The sequence below is a fragment of the Oryx dammah genome, unplaced genomic scaffold (assembly GCF_014754425.2).
Source record: "Oryx dammah isolate SB20612 unplaced genomic scaffold, SCBI_Odam_1.1 HiC_scaffold_11227, whole genome shotgun sequence".
Lineage (NCBI taxonomy): Eukaryota > Metazoa > Chordata > Mammalia > Artiodactyla > Bovidae > Oryx > Oryx dammah.
In genome coordinates, this window is record NW_024080620.1 from 870,809 (window position 1) to 897,207 (window position 26,399).

The 26,399-nt window shown below is 36.8% G+C and overlaps 1 protein-coding gene across 1 annotated transcript; it reads left to right on the top strand.

Annotated features, from left to right (window-relative positions):
- The first annotated feature begins 5,216 nt into the window (after positions 1 to 5,216).
- On the top strand, positions 5,217 to 26,234 carry LOC120861086 (ankyrin repeat and SOCS box protein 17). Its single transcript, XM_040236748.1, has 3 exons — positions 5,217 to 5,617; positions 23,378 to 23,657; positions 26,028 to 26,234. Exons 1-3 carry the CDS (start codon positions 5,217 to 5,219, stop codon positions 26,232 to 26,234), a joined length of 888 nt encoding a protein of 295 aa, XP_040092682.1.
- Positions 26,235 to 26,399: the final 165 nt, after the last annotated feature.

The window sequence follows — 26,399 nt, forward strand, 5'->3', positions numbered from 1 at the left end:
TGAAAAACAGTAAGATATTTATTTGAAACTCACAATTTTTCAATCATTAGTGCATAACATATGGAACATTTTCTTTTAAATTGGGACATTTATAAAAGCTGTTGAACATATTTTCAGTGTCATTGACTTCTAATAATTGTATTGAGGGATTTTCCACAAAAATGAGAACATATAAGCTATACTCTGGCACAGATGTTATACTAAAGTCTGAAGGCAGCTGAGCACAGAGACAAAGGATATGGACTGTGGACTCATTTTTGGTTCATATCATTGCTACTCAGTAACTACATGACTCTGGCAAGTAGCTTAACCAATCTAAATCAAAGGTTTTTCTACCATAAAATAGAGATTAAATAATAGAGAACTAAGAAGATTAAATGGAAAATGCATGTAAAGCACTTGTAGAGTCTAAGGACATAAGAACTCAATAAATACTATTTATTAATATTACTATTAATCAGCAGATTGTGCACTGAACCTGTTTTTGATGTTTACCATTAATAGTGGCTATAATTAAACATCGTTTTAAACTAATGCAACATCAATTTTGACTTAATGTCTGTTTATTATATTCAAAATGAAAATGATTTTACTACTTTTTTATTATAAAAAACATAATCAGACTTTCAAACCATAAACAAAATTATAAAGGAAAAAATCACTCAAAATTTATACAAGCAGAGATATACATTATTCCTTCCTTAGTCACTAAGTTGTGCCCAACTCTTTTGTGACCTCATAGAGTGTAACTCGCCAGACTCCTCTGTTCATGGAATTCTGCAGGCAAGAATACTGGAGTGGGTAGCCATTCCCTTCTCCAGGGAATCTTCCTGACCCACTACTCCTTTAATAATAACACTTTTTACAAAGCAGGATTAATCTACCAACTATTTATTGATGTTTTCTGAGATATAACTGCAGAGCTCTTGTTTCTTGACTTCTGTTCATGAATCAGCCATGAAAATGGAAAGGAAGTTCTCTTTTTTGGAGAAGCAGGAGAAAGAAGTGAAGCCTCTATTCCCATCCTGAAAGTGAAAAATTATTAGTGGCTCAGTCATGTCCGACTCTTTGCCAACCCATGAACTGTAACCCGCCAGGCTCCTCTGTCCTAGGGATTTTCCAGGTAAGAATACTGGAATAGGAGGCCATTCCATTCTTCAGGGGATCTTCCTGACCCAGGGATCTAATCCATGTCTCCTGCATTGCAGGCAGATTCTTTACCATCTGAGTCACCAGGGAAGCCCGTTCCCATCCTGCCTGGGTTCAAATTCCAGATTTACTACGTACTAGACATAACATCATGGGTAAGTCACTTAAGCGCTATATCTCAGCTTCCTTTTATGTGAAATGCAGTTACTGGAAGGATTAAAGGAGTTAATATAGACAGTATTTAAAATAGTACCTAATACATAGTAAGAAGAACATAAAAGTTAACTATTATATATGGTCCTACAAAGGTACCTGAGATGTATTGTTATATAAATAAAAATCAGCTCATAGAACCAGTTGTACATAATATTTCCCATATAAAAAGAACAAAGTATATAATAATACATCTATTTATATACATAAGCATAAAAATATTTAAAAAGCTCCATATAAAACTGCTAATATGTTTATCTTGAGGGACTTTCACTGGCTCTATAATGTTTTAATTTTTAGTTACTACAATCTTTATCTGTAGTATACTAAGAAATCAAAATAGTTCAGTTAAAAATGTATTTTTTGAAATAGGAAGAAGAAGAAAAAGAAAGTAGAGGGAAACAACGAAACTCTTGGTTTTTTAGAAAGATGATAATAGTTATCAGGTTTTTATGCTAAAGAGAGTTTGGATTTTACAAAATACAATATTAGTGGAAGTATATTATAATAGTAAGCCTAAAGTTATAATTTCCTTCACTAAAGAGACATCATTAATGTTATGTAAAGAAAAATATGCAAAACAAAAACACTTAGGTACCCTTAAAATTGGTAAAAATACGTCCAGAATTTAACAGAAAAATATGTCTTTTTAAAAGAAACGTGGCTGAAGCATTAACTACTAAATAATGACGAAACAATCTTGACATATTTCTGCTTTACTGAGACGAGGATGGCAAAATAGGCCTGAGGTACTTTTAATGCCGCCCACTGTATATATTCTACATAATACATAGAGGAATGATCTCTATAAAACATAATTCTAAACAAAGTTTCAAAATTTTGTTTAATATTGTATGACATATTTTCTCTCTGAGAATACAGTACCTATAGGCAGATCTCTTAACCTATTTTAGCCTTCAGTTCAGTTCAGTAGCTCAGTCGTGTCCAACTCTTTGCGACCCCATAAATTGCAGCACATCAGGCCTCCCTGTCCATCACCAACTCCCGGAGTTCACTCAGACTCACGTCCATCGAGTCAGTGATGCCATCCAGCCATCTCATCCTCTGTCGTCCCCTTCTCCTCCTGCCCCCAATCCCTCCCAGCATCAGAGTCTTTTCCAATGCGTCAACTCTTCACATGAGGTGGCCAAAGTACTGGAGTTTCAGCTTCAGCATCATTCCTTCCAAAGAACACGCAGGACTGATCTCCTTTAGAATGGACTGGTTGGATCTCCTTGCAGTCCAAGGGACTCTCAAAGTCTTCTCCAACACCACAGTTCAAAAGCATCAATTCTTTGGCGCTCAGCCTTCTTCACAGTCCAACTCTCAAATCCATACATGACTACTGGAAAAACCATAGCCTTGACAAGATGGACCTTTTTTGGCAAAGTAATGTCTCTGCTTTTGAATATGCTATCTAGGTTGGTCATAACTTTCCTTCCAAGGAGTAAGTGTCTTATAATTTCATGGCTGCAATCACCATCTGCAGTGATTTTGGAGTCCCCCAAAAATAAAGCCTGACACCTTCCCCATCTATTTGCCATGAAGTGATGGGACCAGATGCCATGATCTTCGTTTTCTGAATGTTGAGCTTTAAGCCAACTTTTTCACTCTCCTCTTTCACCTTCATTAAGAGGCTTTTTAGTTCCTCTTCACTTTCTCCCATAAAGGTGGTGTCATCTGCATATCTGAGGTGATTGATATTTCTCCCGGCAATCTTGATTCCAGCTTGTGCTTCTTCCAGTCCAGCGTTTCTCATGATGTACTTTGCATATAACTTAAATAAGCAGGGTGACAATATACAGCCTTGACGTACTCCTTTGCCTATTTCGAACCAGTCTGTTGTTCCATGTCCAGTTCTAACTGTTGCTTCCTGACCTGCATACAGGTTTCTCAAGAGGCAGGTCAGGTGGTCTGGTATTCCCATCTCTTTCAGAATTTTCCACAGTTTATTGTGGTCCACACAGTCAAAGGCTTTGGCATAGTCAAAGAAGCAGAAATAGATGTTTTTCTGGAACTCTCTTGCTTATTGGATGATCCAGTGGATGTTGGCAATTTGATCTCTGGTTCCTCTGCCTTTTCGAAAACCAGCTTGAACAAGCTGAAGTTGAACAGTTCTATGAATACCTACAAGACCTTTTAGAACTAACACTCAAAAGAGATGTCCTTTTCATTATAGTGGAATGGAATGCAAAAGTAGGAAGTCAAGAAACACTTGGAGTAACAGGCAAATTTGGCCTTGGAGTAGGCAATGAAGCAGGGCAAAGGCTAATAGTTTTGTCAAGAGAATGCACTGGTCATAGCAAACACCCTCTTCCAACAACACAAGAGAAGACTCTATACAGGGACATCACCAAATGGTCAACACTGAAATCAGATTGATTATATTCCTTGCAGCCAAAGATGGAGAAGCTCTATACAGTCAGCAAAAACAAGACCAGGAGCTGACTGTGGCTCAGATCATGAGCTCCTTATTACCAAATTCAGACTGAAATTGAAGAAAGTAGGGAAAACCACTAGACCATTCAGGTATGACCTAAGTCAAATCCCTTATGATTATACAGTGGAAGTGAGAAATAGATTTAAGGGACTGGATCTGATAGAGTGCCTGATGAACTATGGAATGAGGTTCGTGACATGGTACAGGAGACAGGGATCAAGACAATCCCCATGGAAAAGAAATGCAAAAAAGCAAAATGGCTGTCTGAGGAGCTGTGAAAAGAAGAGAAGTGAAAAGCAAAGGAGAAAAGGAAAGATATAAGCATCTGAATGCAGAGTTCCAAAGAATAGCAAGAGGAGATAAGAAAGCCTTCCTCAGCGATCAGTGCAAAGAAGTAGAGGAAAACAACAGAATGGGAAAGACTAGAGACTTCAAGAAAATTAGAGATACCAAGGGAACATTTCATGCAAAGATGGGCTCAATAAAGGACAGAAATGGTCTGGACCTAACAGAAGCAGAAGATATTAAAAAGAGGTGGCAAGAATACATAGAAGAACTGTACAAAAAAGATCTTCACAACCAAGATAATCACAATGGTGTGATCACTCGCCTAGAGCCAGACATCCTGGAATGTGAAGTCAAGTGGGCCTTAGAAAGCATCACTACAAACAAAGCTGGTGGAGGTGATGGAATTCCAGTGGAGCTATTTCAAATCCTGAAAGATGATGCTGTGAAAGTGCTGCACTCAATATGCCAGCAAATTTGGAAAACTCAGCAGTGGCCACAGGACTGGAAAAGGTCAGTTTTCATTCCAATCCCAAAGAAAGGCAATGCCAAAGAATGCTCAAACTACCACACAATTTTAGCCTTAGTTTTCTCAATTATAAAATAGTGAAAATATTCCATGAAGATTAAGTGAGAATATGCAGTCCTCATGCAGAACATGAGAACAATAGTACTGAACTTTTTCTTTCTATCACTGTCTGTTATATTATGGCCTAAACAGAATAATCAATCTGATAATTAATAATATTTTGTCTCATGTGTAGACTGTGGGTTTTAGCACATGATAAACATACTATTAGCTTGAAATGAATTCTTAAAAGTTAAAAATATCATATCTTATCTCTCCCACATGCCATTTCTGTCCAATATGTCTTTCTCTGTTTGTCTGTCTCATCAGTTACATTTACTATCCCAAATTTCTGACCTGTATTGATGACAGATCTCCATCTACTGTGATGTCATCCAGTACTTGATGGTAATATTTCACATGATTATTTTTTTCTGGCTACAGTTTAAAGGGCACTTCCTGTTTGTGAAGTAAAGCCTACCATACTATCAAAATATGTAACTGAAGGGTTACAGTATGACTTCCTGTGATTTTATTTCTATATCATTGCCTTAAATAGCAATGAGTAAATCTTCTAAATTATGTTGTAAGACTTCTTGCCCACGAAGCAATATATTCTGTAGTCTCATTGACAAAGTTTTTAAAAGACCATCCTTGCAGTCTTTGCATCAGTGGGGATATCACTGCTATGAGCCCAGGGTTTACAGAACACTGGCGAAAATTCTGAGGTACATCGACTTGGAAGGATTTGACCTACTACTCTCAGATTACATTGCATTTGTGGAAAAATCAAGATGCCGTTTCGAACTAAAATTTAACCTTGAATTTACTGAAATATGTGTGAATACAATTCTGTACTGGGTTTTCGCCAGAAAAGGTAATCCTGATTTTGTGGAGCTGCTTCTCAAGAAGACAAAAGACTATGTTCAAGACAGAAGTTTTAACCTGGCACTGATATGGAGGTAATAATCTCCTATGTTTTCAACAAAAAAGGAGAAAATTTCTCTTTAAGGGATTATACTACTCCTTTTTTTCTAAAATGTATATGCATAGTGACTATATAAGGAATCCTGACTTGATTGTCCATTCATTTGTTCATTCCTTCATTATTTATTCAATATAATTTTGCCAATATGTACATGATTATGTGTCAATAAATTACAAGTGGTTTGCTCTATAGAGCTTACATGTTAGTGCTCAAGATAATGAAACATTAGACAACCTAGATTTGTGTAACTAGTCAAAGACATTGCTTTTGTAATGCTATGCTCTTTTCTTTTTGAGAATATTGAAAATGTTTACCTATAATATCATGTATATAAACTGACTTCCAAAGTATAATTCAGAGTATAAACACATATTCACTTAGTAATACTTATTAAACATTATAATTCTCTTTTTATGTTAATATTATTGGCAAATTTGACATCAAATTCCCCAGAGTTGACTACAATGAAAGTCAAATACCTGATTCAATCTGCTATGGAATCACATTTACATATAATCCAAACATGGCAATCTAGCTAATGAATATTACTGAGGATCTTATCAGAATAAAATATCTAACATGACCTCTTTGTAGTCTGTAATACAGATTTTAAAGTTACTTAGTTTGCACTAACTCCAATTTACTTTTTGGTTTGAATATCTAATGAACAGAATAGATGTGCCTATGTTCACTCATTCAACAAAATATTTATCACCTTACTATATACGAGGCACTGTACTTACCACAATGATAGAACTATGTATGTAATGAAAAATAAGACAGATAAGATCAGTTTAAGACTAAACCAATTTCAATTCTTCCTGAAGCAGTGTTGTTTTCTTGATGGTGTATTATGTGGTCCTATGTGGTGTTAGAGAACCACTAGATTACTTTCCTTAATAATAACCAATCATAACCCAAGTACAAAAACTGAGAGCTGAATTCTGCAATATCAATAAATAAAACTCCCAAATAGCACTTTTTCATTGTTTTAAGGGCCATTATATATGTAACTGTAGCAGAGATCAGCAACTTCTAACAATGAGTATCACTAACTGGACAAAGTAGTGCCTTTGTGTATCCCTGACAGGCCTATAGGAAAGAAAAATGAAATGAAGCAGAGGAAGAGAGGATTAAGTTTTTACAAAGGTTAATGGGGGAGTGGAGGGAAAGGGAAAACTGAAAAGAAAGAACAGAAAATGAAAAAGAAACACACAGTGGGACATAAGAGTGTGCCATTAACAATTGTTTTGATAAACTGTTTTAAGATTCATATATTTTGACTTAGATGCATCCTCAAGGTAAAACACCTTGCAGACCAATTCTGTGTACCACAGCTTTTTGGATCTTTCAGAGTCACAGAACTTTAAATTCAAATGGAACCTAAGAATTCATTAACAAACCTCCCCCAGCCCCTCTTCCTGGACAACAACTCCCATAATGTATCCCTGGTTGCTGCTCACCTGGTCTCTGCTTGAACAACGCTAGTAGTAGTGAGTTAACTATTTCCTGAGATAAACCATTCCTTTACCAGGGACCCTTCTCTGTCCTAGCCATCCACTTCCCTCTCAAAGATTTTACCCAGTCCCACGACTTTAAATATCATCATATGTCAATGACTCCTAAATCTTTATCTCCAGCCCTGACCTCTCCTCTGAGCCCCAGACTCCTCTTATATTAGGCTGTTGGCTCAACATCTAAAATTTAACAGAAACAAAACAGAGTATCGATCTAAGTTACCCTCTGCCTGCTAACTTGCTCCTTCTCTTGAATTCTCCACTAGATTAACAGCCTCTGTTGCTCAGGTCAGAAATCTAGGACTTATTCTTGTTTCTTCTCTTTGTTTCACAACACATCAGCAAATCTTGTTGACTTTATCTCTAAAACATATCCCAATTAGTTATACTTTTCATCTCCTCCATTCCTAACCTAGGTGAAGCCACCGTTACTTCTTACCTAGATAACTCCAAAAGACTCCTAGAAATCTTCCAGCTTCCATTCTTCCTTCTTACAATCCATTCTTGAGGCAGCAGCCTGAGTGACCTTTTAAAAATGTAAAATAGGCCATACCTCTCATGCTTAAAATCATCCAAAGTTTTCCCACTACCAGTAGAAAAAATTCAAAGTCAATATCCATTTTTTAAAATTCCCATACAATCTATCCCCAAATTCAACCTCCGAAATCTATTCTTATGTCACTCTTCCTTGAACACTATATTCCAACCATGCATTGGTTGTCCACTATATACTCTTGCTAAAAGTAAGCTCCAGGAGAAACTTCCCAGGTGGTCCAGTGGTTAAGACTCTGTGCTTCAAATGCAGGGGGTGCAAGTGTGATCCCTGGTTGAGGGACTAAGATCCCACATGCCATGTGGTGTGTCAAAAAAAAAAAATTCCTCCACGAAAGGAGGAAGTTTGACTACTTCAACAGTGAATCCTCAGTGCCTAGAACTATCCAGATACATAGCAAGTGGTTAATCGAGATTGTATTCGATGAAAAGTGAATTTTTATACTGTTTAGATTCTTCTTTCTCATAGTGTACTGAATTCTGTCCCCATTTCTCCAACTCTCCTCCCAGAAATATAAAGAACAAAGTCTACTCACTCTGTCTCCTATATGAAAACCTCTCAAATATTTGAACAAAGTTATTATGACCCCATAAAGAATATCTTAAGTTTCCTACTATCTGTTTTTTATTTCCATAACAGCATCACTCTTTGGTCACCTCCCCTTGCATACACTCCAGTTTGATAATTTCCCTAATACAATCATAAAGTGTATAAATAGGACCCTGGGGAAAAAAAAGACAGAATTAGCGAGGGAAAAGAACTTAAAGTTTGTTCATTTTTGCTTATTTATTATAGCAAAAATAAATGCTACTGTATGACAGACTGTAAGTGGTTAAAGAGAGAAAATATCATTCAGTTAAAATAATAGCAAGTGTTTAGCATTTTCTAAGTGCTAGGCATTGTGTTATTTGTTGGGGACACAAAAACAAAGTAGAAATATTTCCTAATTTTGGAGAGCTCACAGACTAGTAAGCAGGCCATGAAAAGAATAATTACACTATAAATTCAGAAACAGAAGTATGTACAGGTAGAAAGAATATAGGACATTGTTAACACTATTGGGGAGGAGCAGATATCTAGAAGGCTCTTTAGAAGTGATGCCTTAAACTGATTTTTCAAAGATAAAAAGAAGTCTTCCCTGTCTTTCCCTTGAAGAAATGTAATCTAGGCAGAAAGAGGCTGACTAAAGCCAAGAGAGACACAAACACATTTTATCCATTGACTACAGGCAACTCAGAAACTGCTAGAGAATGAGATGGAAATCAAGTAATAGTGAGCAATAAGGCCTAAAAGTGAAACTATGAAAGATTTTGTAGGCCATACTAAGAAATCTAAAATTTACACCATGGGTGATGCCCAGTCAGTGAAGATCAGAATTGTAGTATGAAAAGATTAACCAGCTCTCATCTGAAGACTGGACTGTGGGAAGAAAGGCTGCAGCTGGAGATGACAGACCAGTTAGTAGCAGACTGCTCATCTGCATATTCAGAATTTCTATGTAGAAAATGTTGAGGGACACATCTGATTTAAAAGAGGCAGGTGGTTAGAGGAGTTGCTTGAAGCTGAATTTGCATAGCATGCTCAGTATGTTAACTAAGATTATTTGGGTATTTATAATAATTTGGGAGGAAGAACTAATTCTGCTCTACTACCATCACCCCCCACACACAGCCCCTAGCCACCTTTTGTTATCATAACTGTCCAGGTAAATTATAATGAGGACTTAAAACAATAGCAATGGGAAAAGAAGAGACATTACTAAACAGAATAACCAGAATTACAGTAGGTGATCAGAAGTAGAGGATGAAAGAGGAAGAAGAGTTAAACTTCAGATTTATAAATTTTGAGACTGATTGATGATTATATTAGTTTCCTTTTGCTGCTATAACAAACTGCTACAAGCTTAGCGGCTTAAAAAAAGATAAATATATTATTTTATATTTCTGATGATCAAAAGTCCAAAACAAGGTTACAATGGCTCATATCAAGATGTCACAAGACAGATTCCTTCTGGAGGCTCTAGCTAGAGGCATTAGCTGCTTTTGCCAGTTTCTAAAGCCTGCTTACATTCCTTTGTTCATTTGTATGGAACAATGAAAGACTATCAACAGCCAAAGCAACCTTGATAAAGAAGAAAAAAGCTAGAGGTATCGTACGCCCTGATTTCAAACTATACTACAAACTATAGTAATCAAAACTGTATAATAATGGCATTACAAAAAAAAACAGATAACATACATCAGTGGAACAGAATTGAATGTCTAAAAATAAACCCATGCTTTTATGGTCAATCAATCCTGTGGTCATGTATGGATGTGAGAGTTGGACTGTGAAGAAGGCTGAGTGCCAAAGAATTGATGCTTTTGAACTGTGGTGTGGGAGAAGACTCTTGAGAGACCCTCGGACTGCAGGGAGATCCAACCAGTCCATTCTGAACGAGATCAGCCCTGAGATTTCTTAGAAGGAATGATGCTAAAGCTGAAACTCCAGTACTTTGGCCACCTCATGCAAAGAGTTGACTCATTGGAAAAGACTTTGATGCTGGGAGGGATTGGGGGCAGGAGGAGAAGGGGACGACAGAGGATGAGATGGCTGGATGGCATCACCGACTCGATGGATGTGAGTCTGAGTGGACTCCCGGAGTTGGTGATGGACAGAGAGGCCTGGCGTGCTGCGATTCATGGGGTCGCAAAGAGTCGGACATGACTGTGGGACTGAACTGAACTGAACTGAACTGAATCTATAACAAAGGAAGCAAGAATATACAACGGGGAAAAGACAGTCTCTTCAATAAATGGTGTTGGGAAAATAGGATAGCCACACAAACTGACCACATTGTTACACTATATACAAAAATAAACTCAAAATTTATTTATAACTGAAATATGAGACCAGAAAGTATAAAAATTCTAGAAGAAAACATCAGTTCAGCTTAGTTCAGTCACTCAGTTGTGTCCAACTCTTTGCGACCCCAGGAATCACAGCATGCCAGGCCTCCCTGTCCATCAACAACTCCCGGAGTTCACTCAGACCCACATCCATCGAGTCAGTGATACCATCCAGTCATCTCATCCTCTGTTGTCCCCTTCTCCTCCTGCCCCCAATCCCTCCCAGCATCAGAGACTTTTCCAATGAGTCAACTCTTCACATGAGGTGGCCAAAGTACTGGAGTTTCAGCTTTAGCGTCATTCCTTCCAAAGAAATCCCAGGGCTGATCTCCTTCAGAATGGACTGATTGGATCTCCTTGCAGTCCAAGGGACTCTCAAGAGTCTTCTCCAACACCACAGTTCAAAAGCATCAATTCTTCGGCGCTCAGCCTTCTTCACAGTCCAACTCTCACATCCATACATGACCACTGGAAAAACCATAGCCTTGACCAGACGGACCTTAGGCGGCAAAGTAATGTCTCTGCTTTTGAATATGCTATCTAGGTTGGTCATAACTTTTCTTCTAAGGAGTAAGCGTCTTTTAATTTCAGGGCTGCAGTCACCAACTGGAGTGATTTTGGAGCCCCCAAAAATAAAGTCTGACGCTGTTTCCACTGTTTCTCCATCTATTTCCCATGAAGTGATGGGACCAGATGCCATGATCTTCGTTTTCTGAATGTTGAGCTTTAAGCCAACTTTTTCACTTTCCACTTTCACTTTCATCAAGAGGCTTTTTAGTTCCTCTTCAGTTTTTGCCATAAGGGTGGTGTCTTCTGCATATCTGAGGTGATTGATATTTCTCCCAGCAATCTTGATTCCAGCTTGTGTTTCTTCCAGCCCAGCGTTTCTCATGATGTACTCTGCATATAAGTTAAATAAGCAGGGTGACAATATACAGGCTTGACGTACTCCTTTTCCTATTTAGAACAAGTCTGTTGTTCCATGTCCAGTTCTAACTGTTGCTTCCTGACATGCATACAGATTTCTCAAGAGGCAGGTCAGGTGGTCTGGTATTCCCATCTCGTTCAGAATTTTCCACAGTTTATTGTGATCCACAGTCAAAGGCTTTGGCATAATCAATAAAGCAGAAATAGATGTTTTTCTGGAACTCTCTTGCTTTTTCCATGATCCAGCGGATGTTGGCAATTTGATCTCTGATTCCTCTGCCTTTTCTAAAACCAGCTTGAACATCTGGAAGTTCATGGTTCACATATTGCTGAAGCCTGGCTTGGAGAATTTTGAGCATTACTTTACTAGCATGTGAGATGAGTGCAACTGTGCAGTAGTTTGAGCATTCTTTGGCATTGCCTTTCCTTGGGATTGGAATGAAAACTGACCTTTTCCAGTCCTGTGGCCACTGCTGAGTTTTTCAAATTTGCTGGCATATTGAGTGCAGCACTTTCACAGCATCATCTTTCAGAATTTGAAAGAGCTCTACTGGAATTCCATCACCTCCACCAGCTTTGTTTGTAGTGATGCTTTCTAAGGCCCACTTGACTTCATATTCCAGGATGGCTGGCTCTAGATGAGTGATCACACCATCGTGATTATCTGGGTCATGAAGATCTTTTTTGTAAGGTTCTTCTGTGTATTGTTGCCACCTCTTCTTAATATCTTCTGCTTCTCTTAGGTCCATACCATTTCTGTCCTTTATTGAGCCCATCTTTACATGAAATGTTCCCTTGGTATCTCTAATTTTCTTGAAGAGATTTCTAGTCTTTCCCATTCTGTTGTTTTCCTCTATTTCTTTGCATTGATCACTGAGAAAGTCTTTCTTATCTCTTCTTGCTATTCTTTGGAACTCTGCATTCAGGTGTTTATATCTTTCCTTTTCTTCTTTGCTATTTGATTCTCTTCTTTTCACAGCTATTTGTAAGGCCTCCTCAGACAGCCATTTCGCTTTTTTGCATTTCTTTTCCATGGGGATGGTCTTGATCCCTGTCTCCTGTACAATGTCATGAACCTCATTCCATAGTTCATTAGGCACTCTGTCTATCAGATCTAGTCCCTTAAATCTATTTCCCACTTCCACTGTATAATCATAAGGGATTTGACTTAGGTCATACCTGAATGGTCTAGTGGTTTTCCCTACTTTCTTCAATTTCAGTCTGAATTTGGTAATAAGGAGCTCATGATCTGAGCCACAGTCAGCTCCTGGTCTTGTTTTTGTTGACTGTATAGTGCTTCTCCATCTTTGGCTGCAAAGAATATAATCAGTCTGATTTCGGTGTTGACCATCTGGTGATGTCCCTGTGTAGAGTCTTCTCTTGTGTTGTTGCAAGAGGGTGTTTGCTATGACCAGTCCATTTTCTTGGCAAAACTCTGTTAGTTTTTGCCCTGCTTCATTCCGCATTCCAGGGTCAAATTTGCCTGTTACTCCAAGTGTTTCTTGACTTCCTACTTTTGCATTCCATTCCCCTATAAAGAAAAGGATATCTTTTTGGGTGTTAGTTCTAAAAGGTATTGTAGGTCTTCATAGAACCGTTCAACTTCAGCTTCTTCAGCATTACTGGTTGGGGCATAGAATTGGATTACTGTGATATTGAATGGTTTGCCTTGGAAATGAACAGAGATACATTAGTCTTAGCAATATTTTCTTAAATACATATCCTCAGTCAAAGGCAACAAAAGCAAAAATAAACAGATGGAACTACATCATAATAAAAAAGCTTTTTGATAGCAAAGGAAAGCATCAACAAAATGGAAAGGCTACCTACTGAGTAAGGGGAGATATGTACAATATATCCAATCAAAGGTTAATATCAAAAACATGTAAAAAACTCAATATTATAAGAATAAAATTTTGAAAAAGGGCTGGAGACCCAATAGGTGTTTTCCAAGGAAGACATACACATGGCTTGTAGACACGAAAAGAGACTCAACATCACTAGTATCAGAGTGTGTGCATGTGCGCACACATATTCAATCAGTTCACTTCAGTCACTGAGTCATATCTGGCTCTTTGTGACCTGATGAACCACAGTACACCAGGCCTCTCTATCCATCATCAACTCCCGGAGTCCACCAAGACCCAAGTCCATTGAGTCGGTGATGCCATCCAACCATCTCATCCTCTGTCTTCCCCTTTTCCTCCCACCCCCAATCTTTCCCAGCATCAGGGTCTTTTCAAATGAGTCAGCTCTTCGCATCAGGTGGCCAAGGTATTGGAGTTTCAGGTTCAACATCAGTCCTTCCAATTAACACTCAGGACAGATCAGCTTTAGGATGGACTGGTTAGATCTCCTTGCAGTCCAAGGGACTCTCAAGAGTCTTCTCTAAAACCACAATTTAAAAGAATCAATTCTTCAGCACTTAGCTTTCTTCACAGTCCAACTCTCACATCCATACATGACTACTGGAAAAACCATAGCCTTGACTAGACGGACCTTTGTTGGCAAAGTAATGTCTCTGCTTTTGAATATGCTATCTAGGTTGGTCATAACTTTCCTTCCAAGGAGTAAGTGTCTTTTAATTTGATGGCTGCAGTCACCATCTGCAGTGATTTTGGAGCCCCCCAAAATAAAGTCAGCTGCTGTTTCCACTGTTTCCCCATCTATTTCCCATGAAGTGATGGGACTGGATGCCATGATCTTAATTTTCTGAATGTTGAATTTTAAGTCAACTTTTTCACTCTCCTCTTTCACTTTCATCAAGAGGCTCTTTAGTTCTTCTTCACTTTCTGCCATAAGAGTGGGTCATCTGCATATCTGAGGTTATTGATATTTCTCCTGGTAATCTTGATTCCAGCTTGTGCTTCTTCCAGCCCAGCGTGTCTCATGATATACTCTGCATAGAAGTTAAATAAGCAGGGTGACAATATTCAGGCTTGACGTACTCCTTTTCTTATTTGGAACCAGTCTGTTGTTCCATGTCCAGTTCTAACTGTTGCTTCTTGACCTGCATACAGGTTTCTCAAGAGGCAGGTCAGGTGGTCTGGTATTCCCATCTCGTTCAGAATTGTCCACAGTTTATTGTGATCCACACAGTCAAAGGCTTTGGTATAGTCAAAGAAGCAGAAATGGATGTTTTTCTGGAACTCTCTTGCTTTTTCCATGATCCAGCGGATGTTGGCAATTTGATCTCTGGTTCCTCTGCCTTTTCTAAAACCAGCTTGAACATCTGGAAGTTCATGGTTCACGTATTGCTGAAGCCTGGCTTGGAGAAATTTGAGCATTACTTTACTAGCATGTGATATGAGTGGAATTGTGCTGTAGTTTGAGCATTCTTTGGCATTGCCAATGAAAAGAAGATAGGACGCTGAAAGATAAACTGCCCAGGTTGGTAGGTGCCCAATATGCTACTAGAGATCAGTGGAGAAATAACTGCAGAAAGAATGAAGGGATGGAGCCAAAGTGAAAACAACAACCAGCTGTGGATGTGACTGGTGATAGAAGCAAGGTCCAATGCTGTAAAGAGCAATATTGCATAGGAACCTGGAATCTTAGGTCTATGAAACAAGGCAAATTGGAAGTGGTCAAACAGGAGATGGCAAGAGTGAATGTCCACATTCTAGGAATCAGAGAACTAAGATGGATTGAAGTGGGTGAATTTAACTCAGATGACCCTTATATCTACTACTGCGGGCAGGAATCCCTTACAAGAAATGGAGTACAGTTTCCCACAGGTTTTGGGTTGTTGTGTTTTCATTTTCATTTGTTTCTATGCATATTTTGATTTCTTTTTTTATTTCTTCTGTGATTTGTTGGTTATTCAGCAGCGTGTTGTTCAGCCTACATATGTTGGAATTTTGAATAGTTTTTCTCCTGTAATTGAGATCTAATCTTACTGCATTGTGGTCAGAAAACATGCTTGGAATGATTTCAGTTTTTTGAATTTATCAAGGCTAGATTTATGGCCTAGGATGTGATCTATCCTGGAGAAGGTTCCGTGTGCACTTGAGAAAAAGGTGAAATTCATTGTTTTGGGGTGAAATGTTCTATAGATATCAATTAGGTCTAACTAGTCCATTGTATCATTTAAAGTTTGTGTTTCCTTGTTAATTTTCTGTTTAGTTGATCTATCCATAGGTTTGAGTGAGGTATTAAAGTCTCACACTATTATTGTGTTATTGTTAATTTCCCCTTTCATATTTGTTAGCATTAGCCTACATATTGTGGTGCTCCTATGTTGGGTGCATAGATATTTATAATTGTTATATCTTCTTCTTGGATTGATCCTTTGATCATTATGTAGTGTCCTTCTTTGTCTCTTTTCACAGCCTTTGTTTTAAAGTCTATTTTATCTGATATGAGTATTGCTACTCCTCCTTTCTTTCGGTCTCTGTTTGCGTGGAATATCTTTTTCCAGCCCTTCACTTTCAGTCTGTACGTGTCCCTTGTTTTGAGGTGAGTCTCTTGTAGACAACATATATAGGCGTCTTGTTTTTGTATCCATTCAGCCAGTCTTTGCCTTTTGGTTGGGGCATTCAACCCATTTATGTTTAAGGTAATTACTGATAAGTATGATCCCATTGCCATTTACTTTATTGTTTTGGGTTCAAGTTTATACACCCTTTTTATGTTTCCTGTCTAGAGAAGATCCTTTAGCATTTGTTGGAGAGCTGGTTTGGTGGTGCTGAATTCTCTCAGCTTTTGCTTGTCTGTAAAGTTTTTGATTTCTCCTTCATATTTGAATGAGATCCTTGCTGAGTACAGTAATCTGGGCTGTAATTTTCTTTCATCACTTTAAGTATGTCCTGCCATTCCCTCCTGGCCTGAAGAGTTTCTATTGAAAGGTCAGCTGTTATCCTTATGGGAATCCCCTTGTGTGTTATTTGTTGTTTTTCCCTTGCTGCTTTTAATATTTGTTCTTTGTGTTTGATCTTTGTTAATTTGATTAATATGTGTCTTGGGGTGTTTCACCTTGGGTTTATCCTGTTTGGGACTCTCTGGGTTTCTTGGACTTGGGTGATTATTTCCTTCCCCATTTTAGGGAAGTTTTCAACTATTATCTCCTCAAGTATTTTCTCATGGTCTTTCTTTTTGTCTTCTTCTTCTGGGACTCCTATGATTCGAATGTTGGGGTGTTTAACACTGTCCTGGAGGTCTCTGAGTTTGTCCTCATTTCTTATAATTCATTTTCCTTTTTTCCTCTCTCATTCATTTATTTCTACCATTCTATCTTCTACTTCACAGATCTTATCTTCTGCCTCCGTTATTCTAATATTTGTTCCCTCCAGAGTGTTTTTTATCTCATTTATTGAAAAAGGAACCCTCTTACACTGTTGGTGGGAATGCAAACTAGTATAGCCACTATGGAGAACAGTGTGGCGATTCCTTAAAAAAATGGAAATAGAACTGCCTTATGACCCAGTAATCCCACTACTGGGCATACACACCAAGAAAACCAGAATTGAAAGAGACACGTGTACCCCAATGTTCATCACAGCACTGTTTATAATAGCCAGGACATGGAATCAACCTAGATGTCCGTCAGCAGATGAAAGGATATGAAAGCTGTGGTACATATACACAATGGATTATTACTCAGCCATTAAAAAGAATACATTTGAATCAGTTCTAATGAGGTGGATGAAACTGGAGCCTATTATACAGAGTGAAGTAAGCCAGAAAGAAAAACACCAATACAGTATACTAATGCATATATATATGGAATTTAGAAAGATGGTAATGATAACCCTGTATGTGAGACAGCAAAAGAGACACAGATGTATAGAACAGTCTTTTGGACTCTGTGGGAGAGGGAGAGGTGGGATGATTTAGGAGAATGGCATTGAAACATGTATAATTTCAAATATGAAATGAATCACCAGTCCAGGTTCAATGCATGATACAGGATGCTTCGGCTGGTGCACTGGGGTGACCCAGAGGGATGGTACAGGGGAGGGAGGTGGGAAGAGGGGTTCAGGATGGGGAACACGTGTACACCCGTGGCGGATTCATGTTGATGTATGGCAAAATCAATACAATATTGTAAAATAATTAGCCTCCAATTAAAATAAATAAATTTATTTTTAAAAAAAGACATGGAGTAACCATCATGGTCAACAAAAGAGTCCGAAATGCAGTTCTTGGGTGCAATTCAAAAACGACAAAATGATTTCTGTTCATTTCCAAGGCAAACCATTCAACATCACGGTAATCCAAATCTATGCCCCGACCAGTAACACTGAAGAAGCTGAAGTTGAATGGCTTTATGAAGACCTACAAGACCTTTTAGAACTAACACCCAAAAAAGATATCCTTTTCATTATAGGGGACTGGAATGCAAAAGTAGGAAATTAAGAAACACCTGGAGTAACAGGCAAATTTGGCCTTGGAATGCGGAATGAAGCAGGGCAAATAATAGAGTTTTGCCAAGAGAACGCACTGATCATAGCACACATATTAGAGAAATGCAAATTAAAACCGTAATGAGATCACTTCCCACTTGTCAGAATGTTTGTTATCAAAAAGACAACAAATAAGTGTTAATCAAAAGAAAAGGGAAACTTTGTGCACTGTGGCTGAAAATGTAGACTGTGCAGTCACTGTGGAAAACAGTATGTAGGTTCCTCAAAAAATTAATAATAGAGTTACCATAGGACTCAGCAAGTTCACTTCTGGGTATTTATGTGAAGAAAATTAAAACATGAATTCAAAAAGATATATGCATGTCTATGTTCATTGCAGCATTATTTACAGGACCCAAGTTATGGAAGTAACCTAAGTAACCATAGTAGATAAAGAAGTCATATCTGTGTATATAAACATAAATACAATGGATTATTACTCATCCTATTTGTGATAACATCAACAGATTTAGAAGACATTCAGTTCAGTTCAGTTCAGGTCAGTCACTCTGTCGTGTCCAACTCTTTGCAACCCCATGAATTGCAGCAAGCCAGGCCTCCCTGTCCTTCACCAAATCCCGAAGTTCATTCAGACTCACGTCCATCGAGTCAGTGATGCCATCCAGCCATCTCATCCTCTGTCGTCCCCTTCTCCTCCTGCCCCCAATCCCTCCCAGCATCAAAGTCTTTTCCAATGAGTCAACTCTTTGCATGAGGTGGCCAAAGTATTGGAGTTTCAGCTTCAGCATCATTCCTTGCAAAGAATACCCAGGGCTGATCTGCTTCAGAATGGACTGGTTGGATCTCCTCGCAGTCCAAGGGACTCTCAAGAGTCTTCTCCAACACTACAGTTCAAAAGCATCAATTCTTCAGCACTCAGCTTTCTTCACAGTCCAACTCTCACATCCATACATGACCACTGGAAAAGTCATAGCCTTGACTAGACAGACATTACACTAAGTAAATAATTTAAATAGAGAAAAACAAATACTATATTATTTCACTTACATGTAGAATCTAAAAAACAAAACAAATGAACAGCAACAAAAAAAGGAAACAGACTCATAGATACAAACTATTGGTTTTAGGGCAGCAGGGTTAGGAGTTGGAAGAAATAGGTAAAGGAGATTAAGAGGTACAAACTTCAAGTTATAAAATAAGTAATGGGGATGTAATTTGCAGCATCGAGGATATAGTCAATAATATCATAATAACTTTGCACAGTAACAGATGATGAATTGTAGTGATCAGTTCATAATGTATTTAATATTTGATATTAAATATCAAACCATTATGTTATATACCTGAAAACATATTAACCACACTTCAATTAAAAATAAAATAAAATTGACAAATGCCCTTACTGTACCTTCTTAGCACTTCCATACTTATCCTGCCTTACTTTTTATTTTTCCCCACAATATTTATCAGAACCTCTACATACTATAAAATTATCTTGTCTGCTGTGATCATTCTGTATTGTTTGTTTCCGCTCACTGCTGTATTAGCAAGAAAGGAGGTATCTTTGTTTTTTCACTCATATATCCCAAGTACCCAAAAGAGTGCCTGGCATACAGTATGCAATCAATAAGTTTTTGTTGAATAAATTAATAACAGAGACATTACTTTGCCGACTAAGGTCCATCTAGTCAAAGCTATGGTTTTTCCAGTAGTCATGTATGGATGTGAGAGTTGGACTGTGAAGCAGGCTGAGCGCTGAAGAATTGATGCTTTTGAACTGTGGTGTTGGAGAAGACTCTTGAGAGTCCCTTGGACTGCAAGGAGATCCAACCAATCCATTCTGAAGGAGATCAGCCCTGGGATTTCTTTGGAAGGAATGATGCTAAAGCTGAAGCTCCAGTACTTTGGCCACCTCATGCAAAGAGTTGACTCATTGGAAAAGACTTTGATGCTGGGAGGGATTGGGGGCAGGAGGAGAAGGGGACGACAGAGGATGAGATGGCTGGATGGCATCACTGACTTGATGGACGTGAGTCTGAGTGAACTCTGGGGGTTGGTGAAGGACAGGGAGGCCTGGCGTGCTGCGATTCATGGGGTGACAAAGAGTCGGGCACGACTGAGCGACTGAAATGAACTGAACTGAATTCATGTTACTGTCATAGATGAAATTGCCTGAGAATAGTTAGTCAGAAGAAAATAGTCAAAAGGCCACATTTACTTTACTCAGATGTTAAGGGCAGAGAAAGAGGGATCAGTGAAAGAGGGTTGAGAATGAATAGTCAAAGAGGTAGCTGCATCTTAAACAGAATGGTCCCACTGAGCCATGGGAAAATATCTCAAGAAAGTCAACTGTGTCAAATATCAGAGATAAAATTATTGTGAAGAAACATATATTGAATTGGCAGTCAGACCAAAAGAGAAATACTAGGAAACATTTTAGAAATAACTATTATAGCTGCAAAACAGAATCATTCTCTGTATATCTCTATGGAAATATTGTATCCCATTTCGTAACTGTGTATATGACAGGTTTTCAGATACAGAGGGTTCAGTTCATTAAGCTCACATTTAAAAACTGATTCTTGACTTGCTTGCCTCCCTCCATCCATATAAGTACTGTTATAATTAACTGTCAGTACAGATTAAGCAAATTTTGGTTTACAATAACATGGTCTTTAAACGTGAGGATTAATCATATGCCATTTGGGTACAGACTAGACATTCAAATCTCATTTTAAACCTATTTGAGTTTTAGTTATGTTTCAACATTTTTGGTCCAAAGTATCTTCTACAGATAATCTTAATCTTAATATCTTAAAATCAGCTAATATCTCGAAATCTTAAAAAGTTCCACTTATGGTATTTTTTGCCCCCTAAGTCCCCTAAATCCTAATATTTATGACTCTTAAGTCAAATATCTTAAGAGTTAGCAAGATGAATAAATGAGATTGTTCTTGAAAATTCTAAGTGATTACACTTCACCAAAAATCTTATTAGGTCCAAAGCTATAGAAGAAATTAATAATATTTTAATAATATTAAAATTAAATATTTTAATTTTAATTAATTAAAAAATAATAATATTTTTCAGGATAATAGTAAAAAAAATCCCTTAACATATACTTGAGTATCTACTATGGGCCAAGCATTGTTCTAGGCATTTAGGGATATAATAGCATACTAAACAGACAAAAAGCATTGTCCCATAGAACTTAAAATTTTATAGTTTATCTTGCCCACCCATTTATTTTAAAGAAAAGAAAATGAAAGATTAGAGACATTAAGCAATTGTCTAAAATGATAAGGGCTTAATGGAGCTACATACAAAGAGCCATAAGGAGTAAGACAAAATCAGGCAATCAAAGAACACTTTGCAAAAGTTTATTTGATAGAGTCTTATACAATCAGCAAGACTTGCCCCAGAATTTAAAGTGGAAGGGAAGAACACACACAAATCCAAGAAACATAGAAAACTTGAAGGCAGTTGTGATTTGGGAAAGTGAATACCAATAATCAGGAGAAAGAATACAGAGGTAGTTTAGAAATTGAATTTTGCATATGTTAGAAGTATTTGTGAAAAAGAGGAAATGTTCAGGACAATATTGATCTGGAGGTGACTCTAGGAGAGAGTTTATATATACTTTATATAGAATTAAATGGATATATATAGTATCACTGGCAGAGTGTTAACAAAATCTTACTTCTTAATTTCTAAAACGCTATTCTGCACTGCACATTTTTTTTAAAATCATAAAACTTGGCATTTCAGAGTTCAGTGAAGCTTTGAAGATAGACTTTTGGTCTAGTAATTTTCATGCTGTACTTTTTGGAGTTCCTGACAAGAACCACAGGGGAATTCTCTAGGACCCCAAATACACATCAACAAGAGAATTTATCTAATACAGAACATACATTTTAGATAGCAAATTCTTGCATAACAACACTCCAATGTTGGTTTATATCTGTAAATGAAACATTCTTTCCAATCTTTATTGCCAAACATCCACTAATCAAGTCTTAGCACCAGGATAACCTACAGGCAATGAGTATTCTAGGTAGAGTTGAGTGCCTCTCCTCAATGCTTTTACAGTATCTTAAGCATGTTTCTATCATAGCAATTATCATCTTGCATTGAAGTTTTTAAAATTAGTTGCTATTTTCCTTACTAGACCATAATAAGCATCTTTCATCTCTGCAAATCTAGTACTTAGTACACTCTGGACAAGCGTTAAATAAATTAGCTAATGAATGCCTAAGCAAATGAACACATAAATAAATGCATGAGGAAAGGGAGACTCAAAGAGGCTGACTTACCCAATGTCACACATCTTATTAGGAGAACTGAAACCTAGAAACTAGAACTTATAAATCTCTACTGTTTTGGGCATTATATCATGTCACCTCTCATTTTAATTATTTGAAATCCTAAATTTCTTTTTGAATAATGCTCTCCTTGATAGGCATAATTGTCTAAAACTAATATTTATAGTTTGTATGTGGTTTTGGACTATATCAGTATTTTATTAGACCAATCAAGAGAATTCCAGAGACAGGACTATGAGTAAAATTTCCCTTTCTTTGGTCCTAAAATCCATGTTCACTTGGCCAAATCAAGGCTTGATAATTAATTAAAACAATCCCCTATGGTTGATTCTACCATGTCCTATTTACATATCTTGACCAATTTAATAGCAAACATAAATGTCCATGAACTGAAATGACTGCAAGAACTACATACAATTAAAAAAAAATAAATTTTTCATTTCTGTCATAATAGAGCATAAATTTTCAAGTCCACCCACCATATAGTACTCCAGGAAAAGCAAGATTTCAGAGAACTCTCAAAACTCTACTGAAGAAGGAAAATTAAATTCTGTCCTTGAGAGACCTGATATGGTCCTCATCATAATTTACATTTCTTCAACCTGAAAATACCAATTCTAATTTTATTAAAGTGAAAAAAAATAGAATTAAGGTAGTTACACTGTTTCTTTTTTCAGTCTAATTTTCAAACTCAATTCAATCCCAAGCCTGATACATGGTTAAGAACAACAAAAACAAAAAGATATCAAAAGGGTCACATTGTTCTGTTAAAAAGTGAAATACAAAAGTGTGTCCTTCTATTCCATTTTAGATTTTCTAGAGCTATATCAATTTCATAATGCAACTTCTAATCACTATGGATTTCTCAAATGAGAAACAGAATTGCTATCACTAAAGTTAAATATTTTCCATACAATATAAATCTTTTTGTTTGTTTTTACACGTGTAAAAGGGGTTTAAGTATGTAGTAGGAGCTTTCTTATTTTTTAATCTTCAAGTTGGCCTAGATTCAGAGTGGAAAACTCTTTTTAAGACATATTGTATATAAAGGTAAAGTTATATTAAAGTTATTTAAGATAATACTATGATTTTAAGACAAACAGTTTACCACATTTCTTAATTCTACATTCAGTGAAGTCTTGTTTGTTTGTCTGGTTCACAGAACTTTCACTCCAGTATACTGTCCAAGCCCATTAAGTGGCATCACACCTCTACTTTACGTAGCTCAGACGAGACAATCCAATATCTTAAAAATACTCCTGCAATATGGAATCTTAGAAAGAGAAAATAACCCTGTCAACACTGTGTTAACAATATTGCTCTACCCTTCAAGAATGAGAATAATGGTTGATCATGAATTGGTAGACATCGAGGAAGATGCCAAAACATGTTTACTGCTCTGTTTCAGAGTGCTTTCCACCATTTCAATCAGGGAAATAGAGGTAAGCAAATATTGTACTTTGTACTTTGACTCAATTATTGATCAAGTTTAAGACAGAACTGTGAGGCAAGAATAAAGTCAATTTTAAACCTATGGATCCAGTGAAAATTAATCACTGAGTATATGCTTATAAATTAAAAACAAGTAGAATTCCAATTTTCTTGAACATTTACTCTTTTAGTTCATAATTTTATATCTTCTAAATATGAAATAATTTTTAAAAGTTAAATCTATAGTTTATTTTAGCATTTATTAAGTTGATGTATGTTATTATATCCTAATTACATGATAACCTGTTTATTAGGCTTTCTATATCTATTAAAATCACAACAAATTAAATTTTTAACAGACTTCTTTTCCTATAGAATATTTTAAAATAAAAGTTGCATTTCTCCCCACATAAAATCACATACCAAGAAACATATTTGCTTTTCAAAATTCCTGAACGATTTTAAGCATGAAAATATAAAGGCTTTAAATATTTGTTCAGTTGAAAATATCTATCCCTCAGAAATAAGAAGAGTTCTTTTTGATAAGGTTTAGGGAAAAAAACAACAAACAAACCACGCAACGGGCATGTTCACCGTGTCAAAATGAACTCAAGTTTCAGCATCAAACTGCATCAAGTTTATTAGTGTCAAAAAATAAGTCTGCTTAAGATAAAGAAGGTCGCCCTATAAATTTAAACCAGTCACATTACTAAAGAATTTAGCAATTCCACTTGTCTTTAAAGGTGTAACTTCAGAAATAAACTCCTAAGAAATATAATTCTGTTGCATCTTTAATTTTCTTAAGCCTCAACTATGTATATCAATCAAACACCCCTGGGCCAATTGGAAGCAGGGCAAATTGGCCAAATTGTAGCTCAGTTGTTAAAGAATCTGCCTGCAATGCAGGAGATGGGGTTAGATCCCTGGGTTGGGAAGATCCCCTGGAGAAGGAAAATGCAACCCACTCCAGTATTCTTGCCTGGAGACTTCCCATGCACAGAGGAATCTAGAAGGCTACAGTCCATGGGGTCACAAGAGTCAGACACCACTTAATGACTAAACTACCACCACCATTTTGGCAACCAATTTTAGGAATTTGCTTGTCCTTGTCCAGTGTTAGTTTTGTACCATTATTATAGGATTCTCAGGCATCTCTGTGAATGCTATTCCTGAAGTACACTCAAAATAGAACAGTATCAGTAGTAGGATAGTGAGTTGATCAAAATCTTTGCCTGAATGGCAAAGTTAAAGCTGGATTCCATCAACTGCAGTTTAATAAGTGAAGCAGCATTGAGCAAGAAGGTGAAAGATGGCATAAAAACCAGCTTAAAGAACACTTCAAATAATCTGCTTTGCATTACCACACTTCCCAGTTTTATTGTAAATATACATATACATATCTTTACTTCTAGACCACAGTTCTGTGAGCCCAGAGACTATGTCTGTTTTGTGTAGCCTAGCAATTATCCTAAGCACCAAGCTCACTGCTAAATATACACAAAATATTCTTTAAAAGATTACTTATTAATGAAAAATTATATATAATTTGTTAGTATCATACAATCTGTAGAGAAGTAATACAGTAGATGTCTTTTACTTCTGAATCAAGCTAATAACATTTGTATTCTAGAACTAAATATTTAAAAGGTTACCTTAACTAAACCTTAAAAAGTCATCTTCATGGGGATGGACCTCTTGTCAGAACTTCTTGTGATTCAGCAGTATGAAATTTTACACTATAGTGATTGGCATTACCTGGCAGATTTATGTTGTCTGTGTGTATGTGCTTAGTTGCTTCAGTCATGTCTAACTCTTTGTGACTCTATGGACCATAGCCTCTAAAGGTTCCTCTGTCCATGGGGATTCTCCAGACAAGAATACTGGAGTCCCCTCCTCCAGGGGATCTTCCCAACTCAGGGACCGAACCTGCATCTTCTTATATCTACTGCATTGGCTAGAGCCTCCTGGGACCCCAAATCAACTAAATCAGAAATTCAGGAATAGAACCTCAGCACTGATAGTTTCTAAAGTCTCCTAGATAATTTCAGTTTATGGTCAAATTGGCAACACCCTAAGGGAGAAGCTAATAAACCATAAGTATATGATCTGTCTAAAATTAAAAACACAGAATCACTGTTGTAAGAAATAATGTTTTGTGTCCTTAGACACAAAAGACATTAAACTTTATATGTGATTTTGTGAATAAAATGGGTATAAAAATTCTTGACTCAGGCAAAAATGTTTTGGGGAAAAAAAGCATTATAAGGGTCAATAAACTTAAGATACAATTTTGTGAATTTAAATAAAAAATTAAAATGTTTATAATTTGGACAAATCCAGTGATTAATATTAAAAATTTAAAATATTTCTCTTTTCTTTAGATCCAGCTAAGTTTAGGAAGACGTCCAATTATTTCAAATTGGCTGGACTACATTCCTTCAACAAGATACAAAGATCCATGTGAACTATTACATCTTTGCAGAATAACCATCAGGGCTCAACTACTAACCAACAATATGCTCCCAAATGGAATATTTTCACTTCTAATTCCTGTTCGTCTACAGAACTATCTGAATTTAGAAAGCTAATGAACATCTTTTTGGCGTTCTTTAAGGATGCTCACTGTTGTATGGTTTAGAAGTTAATAAACTATTAACTTCACACAAATTTTTACTGCACTGAACATTCCATTAGAAAATATATTTTCACATCACATACTAAATGAATCACTTTTAAATCAGTATATGGCTGTA